This window comes from Amblyraja radiata, chromosome 7, assembly GCF_010909765.2.
Source record: "Amblyraja radiata isolate CabotCenter1 chromosome 7, sAmbRad1.1.pri, whole genome shotgun sequence".
NCBI lineage: Eukaryota > Metazoa > Chordata > Chondrichthyes > Rajiformes > Rajidae > Amblyraja > Amblyraja radiata.
The window spans coordinates 10,333,211-10,351,977 of NC_045962.1; the positions used below are offsets into that span (position 1 = coordinate 10,333,211).

Consider the following 18,767-nt stretch of genomic DNA (forward strand, 5'->3'; position numbering starts at 1 on the left):
ACATACTATCCCGGTAATATGTCCTAATCGATTGTCATCTCAAAGCACACAATAATGGCGATCGATCATCCCCGATTTGTAATTGGATTCTACATTCAATGCGGTTGGTAAAGAATCTTGGGCGGTTCAAAAATGCCTTTATTTTAAAACAATATTAACAAATATGGTAAAATATGAATGTATCTTAACGGTGGTTGAGTAATTCAGTGATCATTTTCCTTCGCCTCCTTTATTAGGCAGACGCCAAATGAAACGAAATGACACATCCCATTTTTAAACTTGTTGTATTCTTTGAAGGATTATTTTCAGCTGTTCATGGACTTGGATGACGGGACACAGAAAGGCTGTCTAATTAAATTAATTTACAACGTTATTAATAAGGTGATATAATATATACGAACAAATAATGAATATTAGATTATAAATTAATAACATGAATTGCTGGGAATCTTTGTTCAACAGAACAGTTTGAACAGAGCTGCTGACTTCCAGGTGAATTGAACATTGACACTGAATCATTCTCTACACAGATACCACTTTCAACCATTGTTGTGTTTACACCTCACGATTGATAACCAGCGATTTTTACTGACGCCCAATCAAAATAGTTTTCTTTTAGGATATAATGTATCTTGAGCATGTAATGGTGACAAATGCTCATGAAACTCTGGGCGCATGTTGACACATTTCACGGGTGGCCCGTTTGTGTTGGAAGAACTGACACTGGGGTGACCAGAAGGAGTCTGAAGAAAGGTCTCGACCCGAAACGTCGCCCATTTCCTTCGCTCCATAGATGCTGCCTCACCCGCTGAGTTACTCCAGCATTTTTGTCCACCTGGGGTGACCAGCAATGTGTTTAGTTCCCTTCATTACAGGTGCACACGGGACGGCGCTGCGTGTTGGTAGAGTTTACGCCAAACAAACGCTCGTTTCTAAACAAGTTAGACTTGTAGCCTTGAAGCGAGATCCTTTCACATAAATCGTTACCTTAATATTCCATCTTATATTAAATCCATTTTATGGCACATGTATATTTTCCTCTGAGACTGTCGGTGTGGGGCGGTGGAACAAAATGTTAGAAACCAATGCTACGATTCTAAACTCTAGACTTAATAAAACCCACACAACTTTTCCAGTAACGTTTACAAAACTAAGTACCAAGTCGGGTAATATTTTATGAGACATAATTAAGATTAATTCCGGTGCAGCTGCCTGTTTTTTATAAATATTCTCGGTTATTCATAAACAGCCGTGTGATTTATGTAAGTTACTTAAAAGACAATCGCTCGTTAGACCAGCCATGTTAAATCAAAGCGACGTCTATCATTTCTGCTAATGGCACAATTTGCAGCATTATTAATATTTTAAATATTTTAAAGAAACACGCGTTTCTGCACCGGATCTCGCGCTTTAGTTTCTGAACTGAAAAGATGAAAATAACTAGAAAGTGATTTAGAATTGTCGCCGTACTTCTGTCAAGATACTCATATTTGCTCCCATTTTAATGGGAATCTTCATGCATACATACCCGCACACACATATATCATAGTACAAATATCAGAGTACAATATATCTAATGTGTTTATACATATATAATGCAATATATGTATAAACATATAATTGTATTAGATATGTATAATACATAGTACACATATCATAGTACAAATGCAACAGTCACGCACGCACACACTCAAAGAATAGGCGTTTTTACACACACGATGTACACATACACCTCATACACTCAAATTGGCTCACACGTACATAACCGCACACACTTTAAAGAGCAGGCGTACACATATACACCACACACACACACTCAAAAAACAGTCGTAGACATTTACACCGCATACACTCAAAGAGCCGGACACACATATACCACACACACTCAACGAACAGGCGCAAACGCACTCACACACACACACACACACACACACACACACACACACACACACACACACACACACACACACACACACACACACACACACACACACACACACATTTCACAGTGACACATACTACAACAATACACGTATGCACAAATTCCTCTTCAACGTTCGAAACAAAAAAAACCCTTCGTCTGCATCAAAATAATGCCGCGAACACATAAATATTTCAATATATCAAGGCCAACAAAAATGATTGTCAAATAAAAACGAAGATAAATAAACCTAGTGTACATTTTTCCCCAAAACAACAGTGGCAAATGACAATCTTTTCAATGTCCATCCAGTGAACAGGTCCCAGATCGGAACTGAAGATCAGCCGTTCCACCAAACACACACCAGACTTACATCCCGGGTACTTAGAAACTAGTCAATAACAATGATAATGATCAGGAACAACTCATTTTAATAAATTGTTGTAACTGCAGAAATAAATTGTTATCAAAATAAAGGATTCTCAAGATGTAAGGGAAAGAAAGCATCGTTGTAAGTAATTTCATTTTTCACAGTTAACCGACAAAAATAGACCACATGTTTGCCACTTTAAATGTGGCATTAAATAAGGCGTCTGTTCAAGACGGTCACGTTTTAACATTGAGACCGGAATGTAGTGCGTTCATTTATCGTTATTTCCTTAACACTGTGTAAAAATGTTTTAACGAACGTCGCGCTTTTAGAGATCACACATTAAGGAGTTACACTTGGCTCAGGACTGTTTTAGCTTCTGGAAGAGGCGGAATGCTAAACGTTTTTTTGAAACATTGAGCAAGTTTTATGAACTAATCAACAAAGGGGTGCCAGAAATTTCATGCAAGCCAGTTAATTAACTGAGTTGAAATGAAATTGATTAAAACAGTACGTTTGATGGTACTAATATAATCGTTTCCCTTTCATGGATTATGGTTTTTTAAAGTTTCCGATTCAGGTGTGATATGATCCAAGTACTGTTTGATCCAGGAGATGGCGCGCTGAACACCAAGTCTCCTGGCAATGTGACGGGCAGTGATGAGACAGGCACTGCGAATGCTCTTCAGATGGCGGGGTGGAGAGGTGGCGTGAATGGGAGCGGATGGGGATGGAGAGAATATAATTCATTCTTGAATATCGAAATCTGCTCATTCTATCAACATTTTAAAAAAGTGTATTTTGAGAATGGTTGTTAACCATGCGAAATCCAGTGAAGAAATGTGAACTCATTACATTTCTTAGTGTAGAGCAATCATTTTTAAATAAAATCATGTAATTAATGAATTAATGTACGTGTATTTATCCTGCTCGGATGCAACTGAGTCTAAATTTGAATGGATGGTGGAATCGATTTTAGAGATATCTTCCACTTTTCCACAAACCATCCACCCAGATGCTCTCCGCTTTCGGGCCAAGCGTTTAGGAGACGGCGTCGCTTTTGCCCTGATAGTTCGCTGCTATCTCTATCTCTGCATCTTTTGGGGCTTGAGTCGAAGTTTCTTGTGCCAGTTCCAGCAGACAACACTCAGCGCGGCCAACGCAAAGGGGAGAAATTGTAATACTCCGCCAGTCTTGTCAGGGGGTGGGGGACGAACACTTTGTAATACAACACCTCAGAATAAACCTAAGGCTTAGCCACTAAAGTGCTCTGAATTGGAAGCTGCCACGCTGGATTTAATGCATGCATCCCCGTGTTGGGGGTGGCAGGTGAGGGGAGGGCCTCTCATCTACAAAATAAAGGGGACAACTTATTTCTGGGTGCTTTTAGAATCCACTCCAGAACAAAAAAGAGCTAATATATTAGCTTCACCACTTACAATTTGGACACGACGTTCCGCAAAATGTGCTCCATCCATCCAGTGTGAAATAGATATTAAATAAACTGGCCGGATTTGCGAGGCTGGTACACTTTAATGTCAAAGTTAATAAATAATCTTTATAGGCCATTTCTGGAGTTTTAAGTTCTCTGCACGACCGCCTATTTAATTAAGCGTATGTTTCGATACAACATTAACACAATTCAACAGAGCCAGTGAGGAGGACAAGGGGGCTGCAAGCTGGGCTACTGCACGGCGTGACTATAAATGCTAAAGCTGGAAGAACAAGGTATCTAAAAGTAATCAATTCCCAATTTATGTTGCTGATGAAAAAATGTGTTTCTTTAAATTGTCTCACTCCCGCTCACTGCAAAAACAAGCTTATCAAAAATCAAACTGAAGCACGAATGGTAACACCTCATGTCGAATGATACAGAAGCGACTTACTGTGAAGATTAGTGTCGGTGGGTATAATAACTGACATAAAGCAGGTGAAACTTTTTTTTTACAGCCTCATTATTGTAATGGGCCGGGTAGACGCATATACCTGTAATGTCAGTACACATTTATGCCTGCATATTTAAATGCATTTAAGTAGCACACGCAGCCACACAGGTACACATAACCAATATGTGCACGTATATTTATTTACACCGTTTTGGGCATGGTATACACTTGTCCTCCATCTAATTATATTCAGAATAGTTTATCCCTCCGTTCGCTTTCAATTGGAAGCAAAACGTCTCGACGTCTCGCACAATGATGTGAACACTGTTCCAGATAAATTATACACTCCACAGCAAGTGAGAGAGAGAGAGCAAGAAATCATTCGTCTGCCTGTTGGACCTCTCTTGTGGAAAGAAACGGAGAAGAGAAGAGCGTTAGTGAATAGATTGTGGGATTATTTTATATTGAGGCACGGGATATTCCAATTCATGGCTCCTACTCGGCGAGCAGATTTCTTCCCAGGAAGCCCACAAACAAAACATAGCCGACCCCCCACTAATCCTTGTTTGGTACCACGGCTTGTTTCACTTTTGCCTGTCTGATATTAATTTGCGCGAAACAACGAACCAAATCTGATGTTCATCAACACGAAATCACAATTAGATTAATTTGTCAAACTTTTATTGTTAAAATATCAAAGATAAGTGAACATTTAACATCAAATATCAAAGATAAATGAACATTTAACATCAAATAAAGATAAATGAACATTTAACATAGAATGCTTCTTGTATCAGGATAAATGAACATTTAACATAGAATGCTTCTTATATCAGGCGTGCGAAGAGGGAAATAGAAACGCGTGCTGAGTATTGACCACAGTTTAGATTTTAAAAACAGGCAGATTAAACGGTTTCAAACGCTTTCTGAGATTCAACACCACTAAAATACACTTTTCAATGGTTTATGAATTCAGCACCGACTAAGAGCAATCTTCTCTCCAAAGTTGGGCCGGTTCTCAACCGCTGCGTTCTGTTTACGGGCTTCATCTCCTCCTTTCGCGATCCCCAGACACACCAGCAAGTCACCTCATTACGAAGTCGTGGAATTGACTTTAAAGTTGACAAGTTGATCTTGAACACGGCAGTGCCGCTTCTTGACATTTAACATGCCGCTGAACACCTCTTGCGCGACCACATTTTGTTTGGTGGAAGCTGGTTCTATTGCGGCGGAAAACTCCCAAAAAGGGTGTCTCTAGTCTCAGCGAGATCTTGTGGGAGAAACGGTGCTTAATAGTGATTTGTATTCCGTTGAACAAGGTCAGTAATCGGGGGGCTTCTTTACACCGGGGCCGGGTTGCAGACCTGTCGAGGTGCTGTGGGAATGATCGAGTATCACTGGGGAACTGCTACAATCCCCAACCCGCCCAGTCACACTTGCAGTTTGTATTAGTTCACAACAAGATTTGAATCATTACGATAGATCTTTGTAAACAGAAAAGTCATTGAACATTTTACAAAATTAAAGAACAAGCGGGAGCTGGCGTGTTCACAGTTTGAGAGAGGACATTGTCTTATCCTGCGAGCATTACAACTTCGGAAAGAGAGAGTGTTCAGTTTTGATCCTTTTCTCATTGCTTCCCGCGTCGTTCCCCTTCGCCTGAATCATACGCCTTCAAAACTGATAGTTGAGGCGGGTCTATCATGGTATACTGGCTAAAGATAGATAATAGACTCGCTTGGAATGTCAAGTGGGAGAAATGGTTACATGAGGTGTGATATCAAAAGAATGATACTAGCGATCTTTCACTAGTCCTTCCGCATTTCACAAATTCGTGTTGTCGCGTTCTATATTTTATTTCCTCTCGGTTTGGGTCAAGGTTTGGGCCGGATACATTTCTGAAAGAGTGTGCTGAGCGGTGGTAAGCGAGCAACACCCATTCAAGGCAGAATATAATTTTCTTGCTGTACAGCGGGAAATAAAACAGGCAGTGGGTCGGTCACTTGATCTTACTTCTGATCACAGCCAAGTTCCAGGGAGAACCGGTCGGGCTGGGGAGGGAGAGAGGCGGCTGATGAACGATCCAACTATCTGTTGCAATCGGTTACATCTGAGGGCTTGTCCATTTCAGGGGACTTTTTTTTTTCCCGGGATTGTCAAACTTCCGCCGACTTAAAAAAAAAACTCGAGCAATTAATTGCCGCCCCGTGAAACCAGCTGTCATATTTTATGCATTAAATAGTTAATAAATGATACCACACTGGAGATAAACACTCGGGCTCCACCAGCGCTTTATATAAAGAAACAGGGCACTGCTTGCTGCGATTGTAAAACTACTCAATGGGCACCCAAAGTGCCGGCAGATGCGATCTGTGAGGACATTAAACTGCAGATCTATATTAAAACCAATTAAAAATGCAATGAATATCGACCCAGTCTACATTGACGGCAAACACGCTTCTCATTCCGACGATAGATATTACCAGGCAATTAATGCGCGGCTTCGGGAGGCGCTACTCACGGACACCGGGGCGCCTGCTGCCGGCTCACTTCGCACAAGTCTCCGGGACGATTTCACCTTTATTTGGGAAGACCCGCGATTGCTTTCACATTTTCCTCCTCTTCCCCGTCCTGCCTTTGTTCCAGACGAGCCGCCTCCGCCTCAAGGTAATGTTTGCTCTTTCAAGCCTGGCGTTTTCTCTCTCTCCCCCCCCCCCCCCCCCCCCCCCCTCCCCTCCACCTTGCTATCCAAGTCGCGATTGGCCCTACTTTATTTTATTTTCCAGGAGATGAGGGCGGTTGACATGTGAATGGGTGGCCAGGGCAGGCCAGAGCAAGTAGGGATTTCGAGTTGTGCGATGTGGTTACGCTTTGCTGGATGTGTACGGTGCAGTGGCGCCACCGTACGGGCGGCTGGATTTAAGGAGGATGAGTTCTGCAGGGCTGGTGGGCGAGAGACAGCGGATTCACTGCAAACGCAAGAGAAGCTGCTCCAAGTGGCAAATGTGCCTCTCCTCGCAAAATCCATTCATTCATTCTTGCTTCTGCGGAATGGTTGATGGTGCATCAATCGCATATTCTGGACTATTAAATAAATCCAGTTGATATCATTGTTGGGGGTGAGCCAGGCATTATACGCTTTATTTCGGGGCACTCTCTGTCAAGCAGCCCTGGTAGAGCTGCATAATGTAGTTACCTTCTTGAGAACCGTGTCTGACGCTCAGGAGGTAGAGTTTAGATAGTGAGTCGAAATACTTTTTTTATAATCTAAATTATTGGCAATCAGTCCCGGTCAAAATAAGATTATACCCATGGTTAATTTTAGAGATTGTGATCAATTTAACCCTTTAAACCCGGTTCTTTTCTCTATTCTAACTGGAAAATTAATAATGTGGAAATCTGAAATTGCAGGATTCTATTTATAAAACTGGACCTGTTTTATAATGCACTTTGTCCCGAATTGGAGGCACTAAGTTTTTATTTTAGTAATAGTTACGTAGGAGCCACCTTAAGCTCTGAGCTCTCTGACTGGGTCGCCCGCTCAAGCAAGTAACAAAATAATCCCAGCAAGTTTGGGTTGCCTGGTCAGAGCCTTGGCCAAGCATCGTTTGATCGATGTGATGAGTCCCAAAGTACGGAATTCACGATGCAAGCACCCTGGTTAATAAAGATGAAGACATACACAGATGTTGGGATGCAGTAAAAGTGAAGATTCTTTCACCGGAGGCTCTTCTGCAGTGGTTTAAAGAGCAGCGGGCTGGTGTCGAATTCGAGAAGGGAGTGAGAATGCAAGAGAAACAAACAAAAAAGCGATGCACATCCACTTTCCCAGGAATGGGACTTATCCGTCCGCCAGCCAGCCCAAGGCCAGCCGGTGCAATGCAAGCAAACGCTTACGTAGGGCCGGTGACACGGGCAAACATTCGGGTTGAAAAGACAAAGGCGGGGAGAGAATAGAACTGTTGACTTTATTAAATATTCAGTGCATGCTCCTAGACAAATTTAGGTTCGTTCTGATAAATTATTAAAAGCCGACCGCATCTGTCTATCAAGAATGCAGCTTATTATTATTAACTAATTTTACACGGCCGTGCACTTGTTTTATTTATATTACGCTTCTGTTGGGGGGAAAAATAAATACAAGGAAGAACTGGACTGTAATTTCAATTGTCTATTTACACCGAGAGGAGAAAGTTGGTGTCGGACGCTTCTCCCTGTAACAGGAACTTAACTGTGTGTCCGAAGTAGGGGGGGGGGGGGGGCCTTGTATGGCGTGTGTAAGGAGAGTGCTTTTCCCAGACCGAGTGCAGCTCCGTCGGCTCCAAATAACAACAAGGGTGTATTTGACTGCATTTATATGCGAGCCCCAGTTTTGATCTTTCTGCATCTGTGCTTCTGCATTCTGGGTCTGCTTGTGAATGAAGGTGCCGTGTGTGTGTGTGTGCGTTTGCAACATTCAGCGCCTCTATTCAGAAGGCTCAACCAGCCATCTCATCATCTGGTCATGTGCTGTTATTATCTGTAATAAATGCGGACCGTCTTACAGTAATCAAGCTGATTAAAAATCCCTGCGCGGCAGAGACGGGAAGCGTATGTGGTGTGCGTTTGTCTTGGTGAGGGGTGTGTGTGTGTATGTGTGTGGATTTTATCTCGTGTTATTTCTTTCATCAAACTGAGCGCCGCTGTCCGAGTGAGAGAGAGAGCTGCAGCGAGAGCTACACGCCCGTGGCTACCCCACCCCCTCACCCTCCTCCCCCTACACCCCCCCCCCCCCTCACAACCCCCTCTCCTTTCACCTTGGGGGCTCACCGTTGATTGCAACAACAAAAAATACAAGTCTGTCCCGAACCAGGAACGGAAGCGAGCAGGGATCAACCCGGAGGAGGGCTGATGAGTCAACGCAAATAATAATTCCTCTCTCAGTCTGTCGCTGTCAGTTCCAAGGCTTCGATCGTGGAGAGATATGATCAAAGTGACATGGGCGGCTCTTGCCTCTTACACTCGAACGCCAGCTCCACTGAAGTTTCATTTTGCATATTGAATCTTTGAAGTGATTTTTTTTTACCTACCATTTCTTTAAAATAATTTCTATATGAATTGGTGAAAGGAGTGACCGCTGGAAGGGAAACCCTCTGGAATATAGTGTGTGTGTGTGTGTGAGTGTGAGTGTGTGTGTGTGAGTTCCACTTTCTTTCGCACCGCCGAATCCTTCTCTCCATCCACCTCCCTCTCCTGCGGGACACGGACATCGGAGCGGCGGGAGATACCGACATCAGGGTCTGCTGAGTCGCTGTCTGCAGCCTGGCAGCGCAACCTCCAGACCTGGATCCCCTGCTCCTCGCCCATGGACAGAGCCACATCACCGCGCATCCTGTCAACAGACACTTCCTAGATAGTAAGTTGCAGGGACGCGACGGGGGCAGGCGTTAATGTCAGGCTGCCGCGCTGAAAAGGGGGAGAGAGAGTGAGCGAGGGACATGGCCTCGTCTCCAGCGAACTAGTCACCTTCAATAGAAGAACGGTCAAAAGTCGGATTTCAACCCCGGGGGATAGCGGTAGAAGCGATAGTGATCATACGATTACTATGTCATAAGAAGTCACCTGAGTTTGACCGAGTGTGCGTTATTACCACTCTCTTAGGCGCATTCAAACGGCGCCGCTCCCCCTAGTATTGAAGGAAAAGGTGCTTCTCTCTGCTTCAAGAATGTCAAACAGCTGTCCAGAGCGTTGTAATGTGACAAGTTCGTTTAAGCGAAAGTCTTTTCCGTAATGGCTTGCGGTGCCTCAGTTTTCGTTGCCTACAGCCCATTGAATGGGTCTAACGTGGGTTTAACTCCACTACGCCTTAACTCTCATCACTTCACTAACAGACACCTGAAATTAATTGCGGCTGGTTTTCAGAGACGTTTAAGTGGGTGTTTATGTATCTGTCTTGATGTCGATGTGCCTGCGTGTGAGAGAGCACCTTTAATTGAGGCTTCACTCTCGCTGTGTTAAGCAGTAACCCGACTTTATTTGTAAAGTTACGCCGAATAATAAAGGGCATCGCGCACAACTCCGCCTGTGTGACCCGTGCAAATGCAATCGCTTTCTGTTTAAGTTCGGGCAAGTTGGCGCACTGTGAGGCTCAGATTGTCTTCTTTCTTTCAAGGTCTATGCAGTCTCCGCGGTGACCGGCACTCGGCGGCTCCCAAGCACTGGTGGCGGAGAATGGAAATGAGAAGCACCAGTCCCCCTTGTCCCTTCCCCCGGGACAGCCCCGAGAGGACGAGCAGCAGCCCCGAGGCACAAGGGCCACCTCCGGGTAAGCGGGCCAGGCTGGAACCCAACGGGAGCCCGACGGATGGAAGCAGAGGCAGGTCCAATGGATCTCCTGACAAGACTCTGGGAGGTAAGGACGAGACACTGCGCCAACTGACAGCAGAGACACATTAATACTGGGTGTCAGGGTTAATCTGCCGTGAGCTGGGTGTAGGATTACAGGAAGAAGCGCGGCCGATTTCCAATTCCCCGCTGTCTTTGCTCGGTTTGAGCATTACCTACCAGCCTCAGTGTCCCTGTCACACACAGCTTCCGAAAGGGCCAGCTTCCAAGGGCTCTTCTCCAGTCTCCACGCTACCATCGGCAGGTTCCGCATCTTGGCATTTTCTCAATAGTCTAGCAAAAGTGTTCTCAAATCCGTTGAGAAGCAGCCGCGTTGCGTGTGCATGTGCGGTGTGTGTGTGTGTGTGTGTATGCGGTGTGTGTGTGTGTGTGTGTGTGTATGTGCGGTGTGTGTGTGTGTGTGTGTATGCGGTGTGTGTGTGTGTGTGTGTGTGTGTGTGTGTGTGTGCGAGTGGTGGGGCAGTGGGGAAAGTTTCACGGAAAGCGGCAGGAACACCGAAATCACACGCATTCCCAGAGTGTGGTGGGGCAACTTTCAGTGCAAAAGCAGAGCCTAAAGAAGGGCTGAAGAAGCGTGTAGGAAGGAACTGCCGATGCTGGTTTAAACCGAAGATGGACTCAAAAAATGCGGTCTCGACCCGAAACCTCACCTATTCCTTCTCTCCAGAGATGCTGTTGCCGGTCCCGCTGAGTTACTCCAGCATTTTGTGTCTTTCTTTGGCCTAAACCTTGCGGCTAATTACCGCGCCTGATTTATCCACTGCTAATATGAATTGCAAGTTTTAGGAATTGTCAGGTTTTTTTGGGGGGGGGGGGGGGGGGGGGGGGGGGCTTTAGCTAATTTTTGGTCAATACTGCGAATAATTAATCTTTAAAGCATCACTTTGCCCCCGCGCCTTAATTATCACATTCTCCCCGACTCTCCCCTAGTCGAGAACATGTTAGGATTTAGATGGTGGCAGCACAGGGGGTTTCTCTTCTCTCGCTACCGCTGTGCCACAGCCGTATTTCCACTGCACTGTTACCTAGATGTAACGGTGAACACGGGAGTATCCGACAGCTGTATTTCTGGGAGGCAGCACGGTGCATTTGTACCTTTGGATATAGATGCCGCCTCTCAGATAGTTTCCATCGACCCACTTGTTTCCACTGTGGACAAAAGAAGCGCAGCAGCTGGGATCTTGAGGAAATTACTAAGTGTCGGGGGAAATTCAGCGGGCCAGGCAGCATTTGGAGAGGGTTAGCGACAGGCGCCGTTTGGGGCCGGGACCCTCACTCCATTCTCCCCTGTAATCTAACCCCCTTACCTATTCTCTCTCCTGATGCTCACGAACACCTACACTAGGGGGCATTTACAGTAGCCAATTAACCCAACCACTTAGGAATGCACTTTATTTAAGAAAAGTGAAAATCGGCTTTATTCAAACGAGTGGTTAGCGTAGAACAACATGGGATATGCGGTACAGAAGGAGGCTATTCGACCCAACCAGTTCCCTCTCACTAGAACCCCTTTCAGCTTAATCTATCAACCGAAGCCGCCATTCCTTTCTCCCGGGTGCGATTATCTACCGCCCCCCTTTTCACTATATCTAGACTGTGCTTCCATTACTTTCTCCGACCGATAGCCAGCTTTACATGCTCAGGAATTGTTACTGAAATTTCTCGGTGACTATCTTACTATGGCAGACTCTTCCTCGCAGGGAAACATTCACTCAGTATCTGAAGAAGGGTCTCCACTCGAAACGTCACCTGTTCCTTTTCTCCAGAGATGTTGCCCGTCCCACTGAGTTACTCCAGCTTTTTGTGTCTTATCTTCTGTCAAAAACTTCCATCATTCTAAAGACTTCCAGCCTTCTTTACTCAGAAGAGACTTCTTTACTCGGAACAGCATCCCTCTTCCCATCAGAACTGCCCCCTCCATCGACTCTTTTAAGTCGAGACTCAAACCTCATCTTTACTCTCACTTTAACTTGACTTTACTTAGGAAAATCAGGCGAAAAGTATATGGTAACTCCTAAATAAGAGGTCAATAAATGTCATTAAATCGTTGATTCCATCTGAAGACACACTCTTGTGAAAAGTAATTAAAGTCCGTCCTGGAAGTCCGTATGATTTGAATATGTGACCATAGTATTATGTCTGCCGCTATATAAAATTATTTTGTGAATATGGACAACAAAATAACCATTTGACTGGATTGTTCGGATACCTATCCTTCCTTTATATTTCAATACAGTCATTATACTCAGGGATTCTGCTTAGATTTAATCATTTGCCCTCACAATTAATTTAACCATAAGCTTAGTCAAATTCTAAACAAACGAGGCATTCATTTGATTCCACGACTGTGATAACTTCCACTTTTCACATCAATTTAAATCTTAGAATCTTTTCACTAATTAAAATCAGACAACTGGAACATGAAAAGATTCGGAAATAAAATTAAAATGATTTCAAAAGAATCACATGAATCATAAGGAAAGAATTAAGCCTTTAAACCAACTTTTTAATCAACATAAAGTGCCTAGGTTTAAAAAATTCTAAGCAAAATGCACGCTATGTGTGATCAATACGCTATTAACATTTTTGGAGTGAGAAACCTCGAATGAGCAAAATTGAGCTCATATTGCATGATATTTATCGTTGTTCCATTTATTGAGATGATATACGTGGGTTATTGCATTATATGTCATGGATAAAACCAAAAGAATGTGCAAAGTCACAAATATCTATGATAAGTAAATTATATGTAAAACCTAGACTAAGGTGACTCTAACAGCATTTGACACCAGCGTTGTGTCATATACCCAAGTCAAATTATTTCACAGTTTAGCAGAATGTGGAAAAAGAGTAAAATGTCAAGGCTAGGGGTTTACCCGTTTTACCTTGAGCAAATCATTAGGATTGTGCTGTCAACTTTCAGAATTTCATACCACCAGCTTATCGGATCCTATCATTTAGTATCCATTTATGTTTCTAACCATATTTTGTCAAACCTATACTGAGACCGATTTATAGGAGACATTATCATCCTCCAGCCGGTTCCTACCAACCTTGCTACCAAATATATCAAATGACTATTCCATTGCCTCTTAAGATTTTAAATGCAAAATAATTGAGCTTTGTGTTACGAGGAATCCCCTTTTCAGAACATAAATCCCCCAATTATGGCAACTGATTGTTTAAAAAAAAAAAAATCAAAATTAAACTTATTTGCCAAAGGTAAATTAAGAAATGAAACAGAGAAGCATTTGGTAAAATTAATGAGTTTTTAGTGTTTCTGCCTTTGCTTTGTTAAAGAACATACACACTGGCATGACCAAGATAAATGTGGATTGGCTTGACAGGAATCAGTGATCACATTTTTATTTCATTATTTCCATCTTATTTAGTAGCTGGCACCTTAGTTGAGAGTTGAGCCAGTACTTAGAGAGCACTGTCACAAGAGGTTTCTCTCTTGTAATCTAACTCGCAGAAAAACTGTTGTCAACTTTGGAATTAATTTTTCTCTCTCTAATATTTTCAACATGTCTATCTGAATTGTGAATAACCTTGAAAAAGATTGTACGTTTGTGTATCGAATGATGCAATGAGAGGTCAGAATGATCATAAGTAGAGATAGTGTTTATAGCTCAGTTATAACATGTTAATTAATGTTTTTATATCATTAAACCCAATAATGTTGCACACCCATCATCACATTGTCATCCTATCTCAGGCGAAAACTATTTCCCAAAACAAAAAAAAAGCATTAACAGTGAGATGGGAATAAAGTTAAATTGAAGGAGATTTATCTCTAAAAAAAATGATGCTTTTGGCAATGAGGACCCAATATTGTTGTTAAATTTATTGAGATGATATGCAAGTGGGTTATTGCATTATATGTCTTGGATGAAAAAATTAGATTGTGCAAAGTCACAAATATCTATGATAAGTGGATTATATGTAAAACCTAGACTAAGGTGACTCTAACAGCATTTTTCTTTTTTGAAATCGGCTTCCTTTCTTTTGGAAGAATGCTGTTACTTCTGTTTGACAACAGGTTATTTTTTTTGCACAGTGGAATCTCTTGCCAATTGACCTGTTTAAAAATCCAGATCTACTGATGGATTTTGTGCAACAAATATACTTGCTAAGTATATTGTCATCATTTGAAATGAAGAGATCGAAGTATTTTGGGGTCATCCCCAAACTAAAATCTTGGTAAAGCTGTGGCTTTCAGCAATGGCCATGGATGAAGGGAAAGGCCAATGGAAGTAGTGTATGGAACTAGGGTATACAATAAGGACTGTCTCTGAGTTCTAAACTGTGGTCTGATTACCAAAACTATTGGCACACTGCTGGAATTAATAAACTGGTCAACGAACAAAATCTTCATCCTGTCAAACAGCGTTAGTAGTGATTGGGTTGTGATCAGACCTGACTCTTTTCAAAACACAAGCTTGTGTATTATATGGATTCTGTTTCTCTCTTATTCAGGGTCTACCCTGCCAGTGTTTTGTGTGGTGGAACAGTCTGACAATCCTGTGGAGAGTGAAGGGAAAGAGGAGCACGCTGAATTTGTGCTGATCCGTAAAGACGTGTTGTTTAATCAGCTCATCGAGACAGCGTTGCTATCCCTCGGATATTCCCACAGTTCAGCCGCACAGGCCCAAGGTAGGATCCAACATTCTGTTCCTTTGCTTGCTGTTTTGTTCTCTAATTTGTCCAGCAATTTTGTCATTAACTCGAGCATTAGAAACTTGTAGAGAGCAAAAGCAAAAATTGCTGTGGCTAAAGGTTAATCAGCTGGGTTTCATTGCAAATTAAATTATCTTAGCAGTAACAGTAGTTCTCTGTTTATTTGAAATGGAACATCATATTAGTAAAATATCACAATATTCATATCAACAGGACATAAGTGGTTTGTGGATTAGAGTTTTGTAATTGTTACCATATTATTACATTTTATAGCTTTAGAAATTATCCATTAATAATTTAAAGTGGAATAGTTCCTAACTTCATATTTCTTGCTTGGGAAATATGATGTTAACATCACTCACAAGATGTTACCATTTCAAGGAGATGAATTTTACTGAAGTTGCAACACAGAGCAATATGTTTTAATGTATTGTTGGCCTTTGCATTGTTCAGGAAGATACTCTGATATTTCTTTAAACATATAACAAATCATTTTGAAACAACTGAAGTGCAAGGGAAGAATGAAACCAAATACCCTGGGCAGATCAGGCTGTTCTCAGAAATGATATTTTCCACCAGTTTAGCATTAATTGCCATGAGAACTGCTTTGTTGGTGCAAAGGTTCATTGTTGTAAGCCTGAATGCATTATCAGCGCCAGACTTTAACACAGGAGCAAACTGTGCTTTGGAGTCAGGTAGAACTTGAGAAACCATTGTATTTACTGCAAAATCGGCAGCAAAAAAAGTTACACCAATTGTAGAAATGTATCATCAGAAACTTATATTGTATTGTGCATATACGTTGTGTTTTTAATCAACTGACTACACATCAAACTCTCTAATTTGTTCTGACCAGGCCTTAATTACAATTGATGTAGGTGTTTGTGATGTATAACTCATTGAACTGCATTAAGTTGGAGATCACATGTCAGGCTATGTACATCTTGGTTTATTCATCAGTGAGGGGGTTACTCTATATATCTTATATGTGTTCTGTACCGTATCAACCGTATAAACCATAAACTGGCTTAACAAGCTCAACAATATCAATAATGATGCTCAGATGGTCGGCTTTGTTGTATTTTGTATTTAATATGGAATATGATTATAACTATAGCATGCGTCAGTGGGGTGAGCTTGGAAGGCCTTTTTTCTGCTTAAAGCACGGAACTAATATACTGCGTGTCTGGGGTTGAATTCCAGTCTTTCCTGTCCCTGCATTATTGTTTGTCTCATCAAACCAGTTCCACAGCATTTATCTGCTTTAAGCTTGGGGTTCCCAACTGGTGCCAGTCCCTCTGGGTTGATAGGGGGCCATTCACATGCACTCAGTCCCAGGCATTTTCAGTGTATGCTTACAAGGGTCGGGGGGGGGGGGGGGGGGGGGGGGGGGGCGGGGTCGGGGATGAAGGTCTACACAATCCATTGTATTTGACCTCAGGAGCTTGGTCTACCTGGACTGATCCATGCTTCCACTGGGAGCTGCTCGCAGTCACAAGCTCCCTGTCCCAGGCTGGCTTAGTCATGGGTTCCTCAGCCCTAATGACAGAGGATATGGTAGCATTGTGGTCACATCACTGGACTTGCAGCCAAGAGGTCTGGACATCAAATCCCAGCATGCAAGCCCAGAATGTGAATTCACATACATTACAAATCAACTAGACAAAGTAATCACATAACCAATGGATTGTCATAAGACCATACCTCCTCACTAATATTGTCACCATATCAACAGCACAGAAACAGGTCCTTTGGCCCAAGTCGTCCATGCCAACCAAGATACCCCTTCCAAGCTAGTCAATGTTATTTCACGCCTGCCCCTTATGCTTCCAAACCTTTCCTATCCATCTACCTGTCTAAATATTTTTAGATGTTGCTATCTACCTCATTTGGCAGCTCTTTCCAAATACCAACCATCCTATGTATGACAAAGTTGCCCCTGAGATTCCTATTAAAGCTTTGCCCTCTCACCATAAACCTGTGCCCTCTTGTTCTTGATTCCCCTACTCTGATAAAGAAAACTCTGTGCATTCACCTCATCTATTCCCCTCATGATTGTGTACACCTCCATAAGATCATCCTTCAGCCTCATGTCTTCCAAGGAATAAAGTCATGGCCTGCCTAACCTATCCCTATAGCTTAGGCTCTTGAGTCCTGGCAACATCCTCGTAACCCTTCCCTGCTATATTTCCAGTTTAATGGCATCTTTCAATTAGCAAGGTGACCAAAACTGAACTGGAGACTTCAAGAGCAGCCTCACCAATGTGTTGCTCAACTGTAACATAACGTTCCAACTTTTCTACTCTATTCCTGACTGGTGAATGCCTTCTTCGGCACCTTATCTAACTGTCACACTACATTCAGGGAACAATCATGGTATATGGACACATTTATCATGGTATATGGACACATTTATCATGGTATATGGACACATTTATCTGTTTTGTAGTAAATGCCTACTATTTTCTGTGTGCTTAAGCAAAGCAAATATTTCATTGTCCTATACAGGGACACATGACAATAAACTCACTTGAACTTGAACTTGAACTTGAACTATGTACCTGTACTTCTAGTTGGCCAACACTACCCAGAGCCCTAACATTCACTGTGAAGGTCTTCCATTAGGTTGACTTCCCTAATTTCCTACACAATTTATCAGAACTAAAGTCCAATTGCCATTCCATGGATCACTTGCCCAGCTGATCAAGATCCAACAGTAATTCTTAATAACCATCTTCTCTATCTTCAATGCCACCCATTTTGGTGCCATTTGCAAACTGAGTCATCAGACCTCGTACATTCACATCCAAACCATTGATCTAGAAGACAAACAGAAATGGGCCCAGCGTACATCCCTGTGGCCCAGGCCTCGAATCTGAAAAACAACCTTCCACCACCACCCTCTGCTTCCTACCATGTTGCCAATTCTGTATCCAGTCAGAAAGATCTCCTTGGATCCCATGTATTCTAATCTGCCAGAGCAGCCTACAATGCAGAGTCTTATCAAAGGTCCATATAGACTACGCCTACAGCCCTCATCAATCTTGGTTACGCAATCAAATTTGCAAGACACAATCTCCCAGGCTCAAAGTCATGCTGACTATCCCTAATCAACCCCTATCTTCCAAACGCTTATATATCTTATCCCTCAGAATGCTCTCCAGTATTGACCTGCAGATGTCAGGCTTACTGGTCCATAGTTCCCAGGTTTTTCTTTGCAGCTCTTCTTAAATGTAGTTACAATATAAGCCACCCTTCAGTCTTCGGGCACCTCACCCATGTCTAACCATGATCCACATATCTCAGCCAGAGCTCCTGCAAATCCTTCTCTAGCTTCCAATAAAGTCCTTGGATTTATCTGACCAGGCTCAGGATATTTATGTACGTTCATACATTTTAGGACATCCAGCATCTCCTTGTCCGTGATAGGGACTGTCTCCAAGACATCAACATTCACTTTCCCAAGTTCCAGAGTCTACATGTTGTTTTCTGTTGTAAAATCAGGGGAGAAATATTTATTGAGGAT

The 18,767-nt window shown here is 42.6% G+C and overlaps 1 protein-coding gene across 2 annotated transcripts in view; it reads left to right on the plus strand.

The window, feature by feature from the left end:
- The first annotated feature begins 9,015 nt into the window (after nt 1-9,015).
- Nucleotides 9,016-18,767, plus strand: part of satb2 (SATB homeobox 2) — a 189,013-nt gene continuing 179,261 nt past the window's right edge. For both annotated transcript variants that reach the window (XM_033023694.1, XM_033023695.1), the window contains exons 1-3: nt 9,016-9,572; nt 10,329-10,568; nt 15,041-15,217. In XM_033023694.1, the coding sequence (XP_032879585.1) occupies nt 10,388-10,568; nt 15,041-15,217 (358 nt within the window). In that variant the 5' untranslated portion in view covers nt 9,016-9,572; nt 10,329-10,387. The remainder of the gene's footprint in view (nt 9,573-10,328; nt 10,569-15,040; nt 15,218-18,767) is intronic.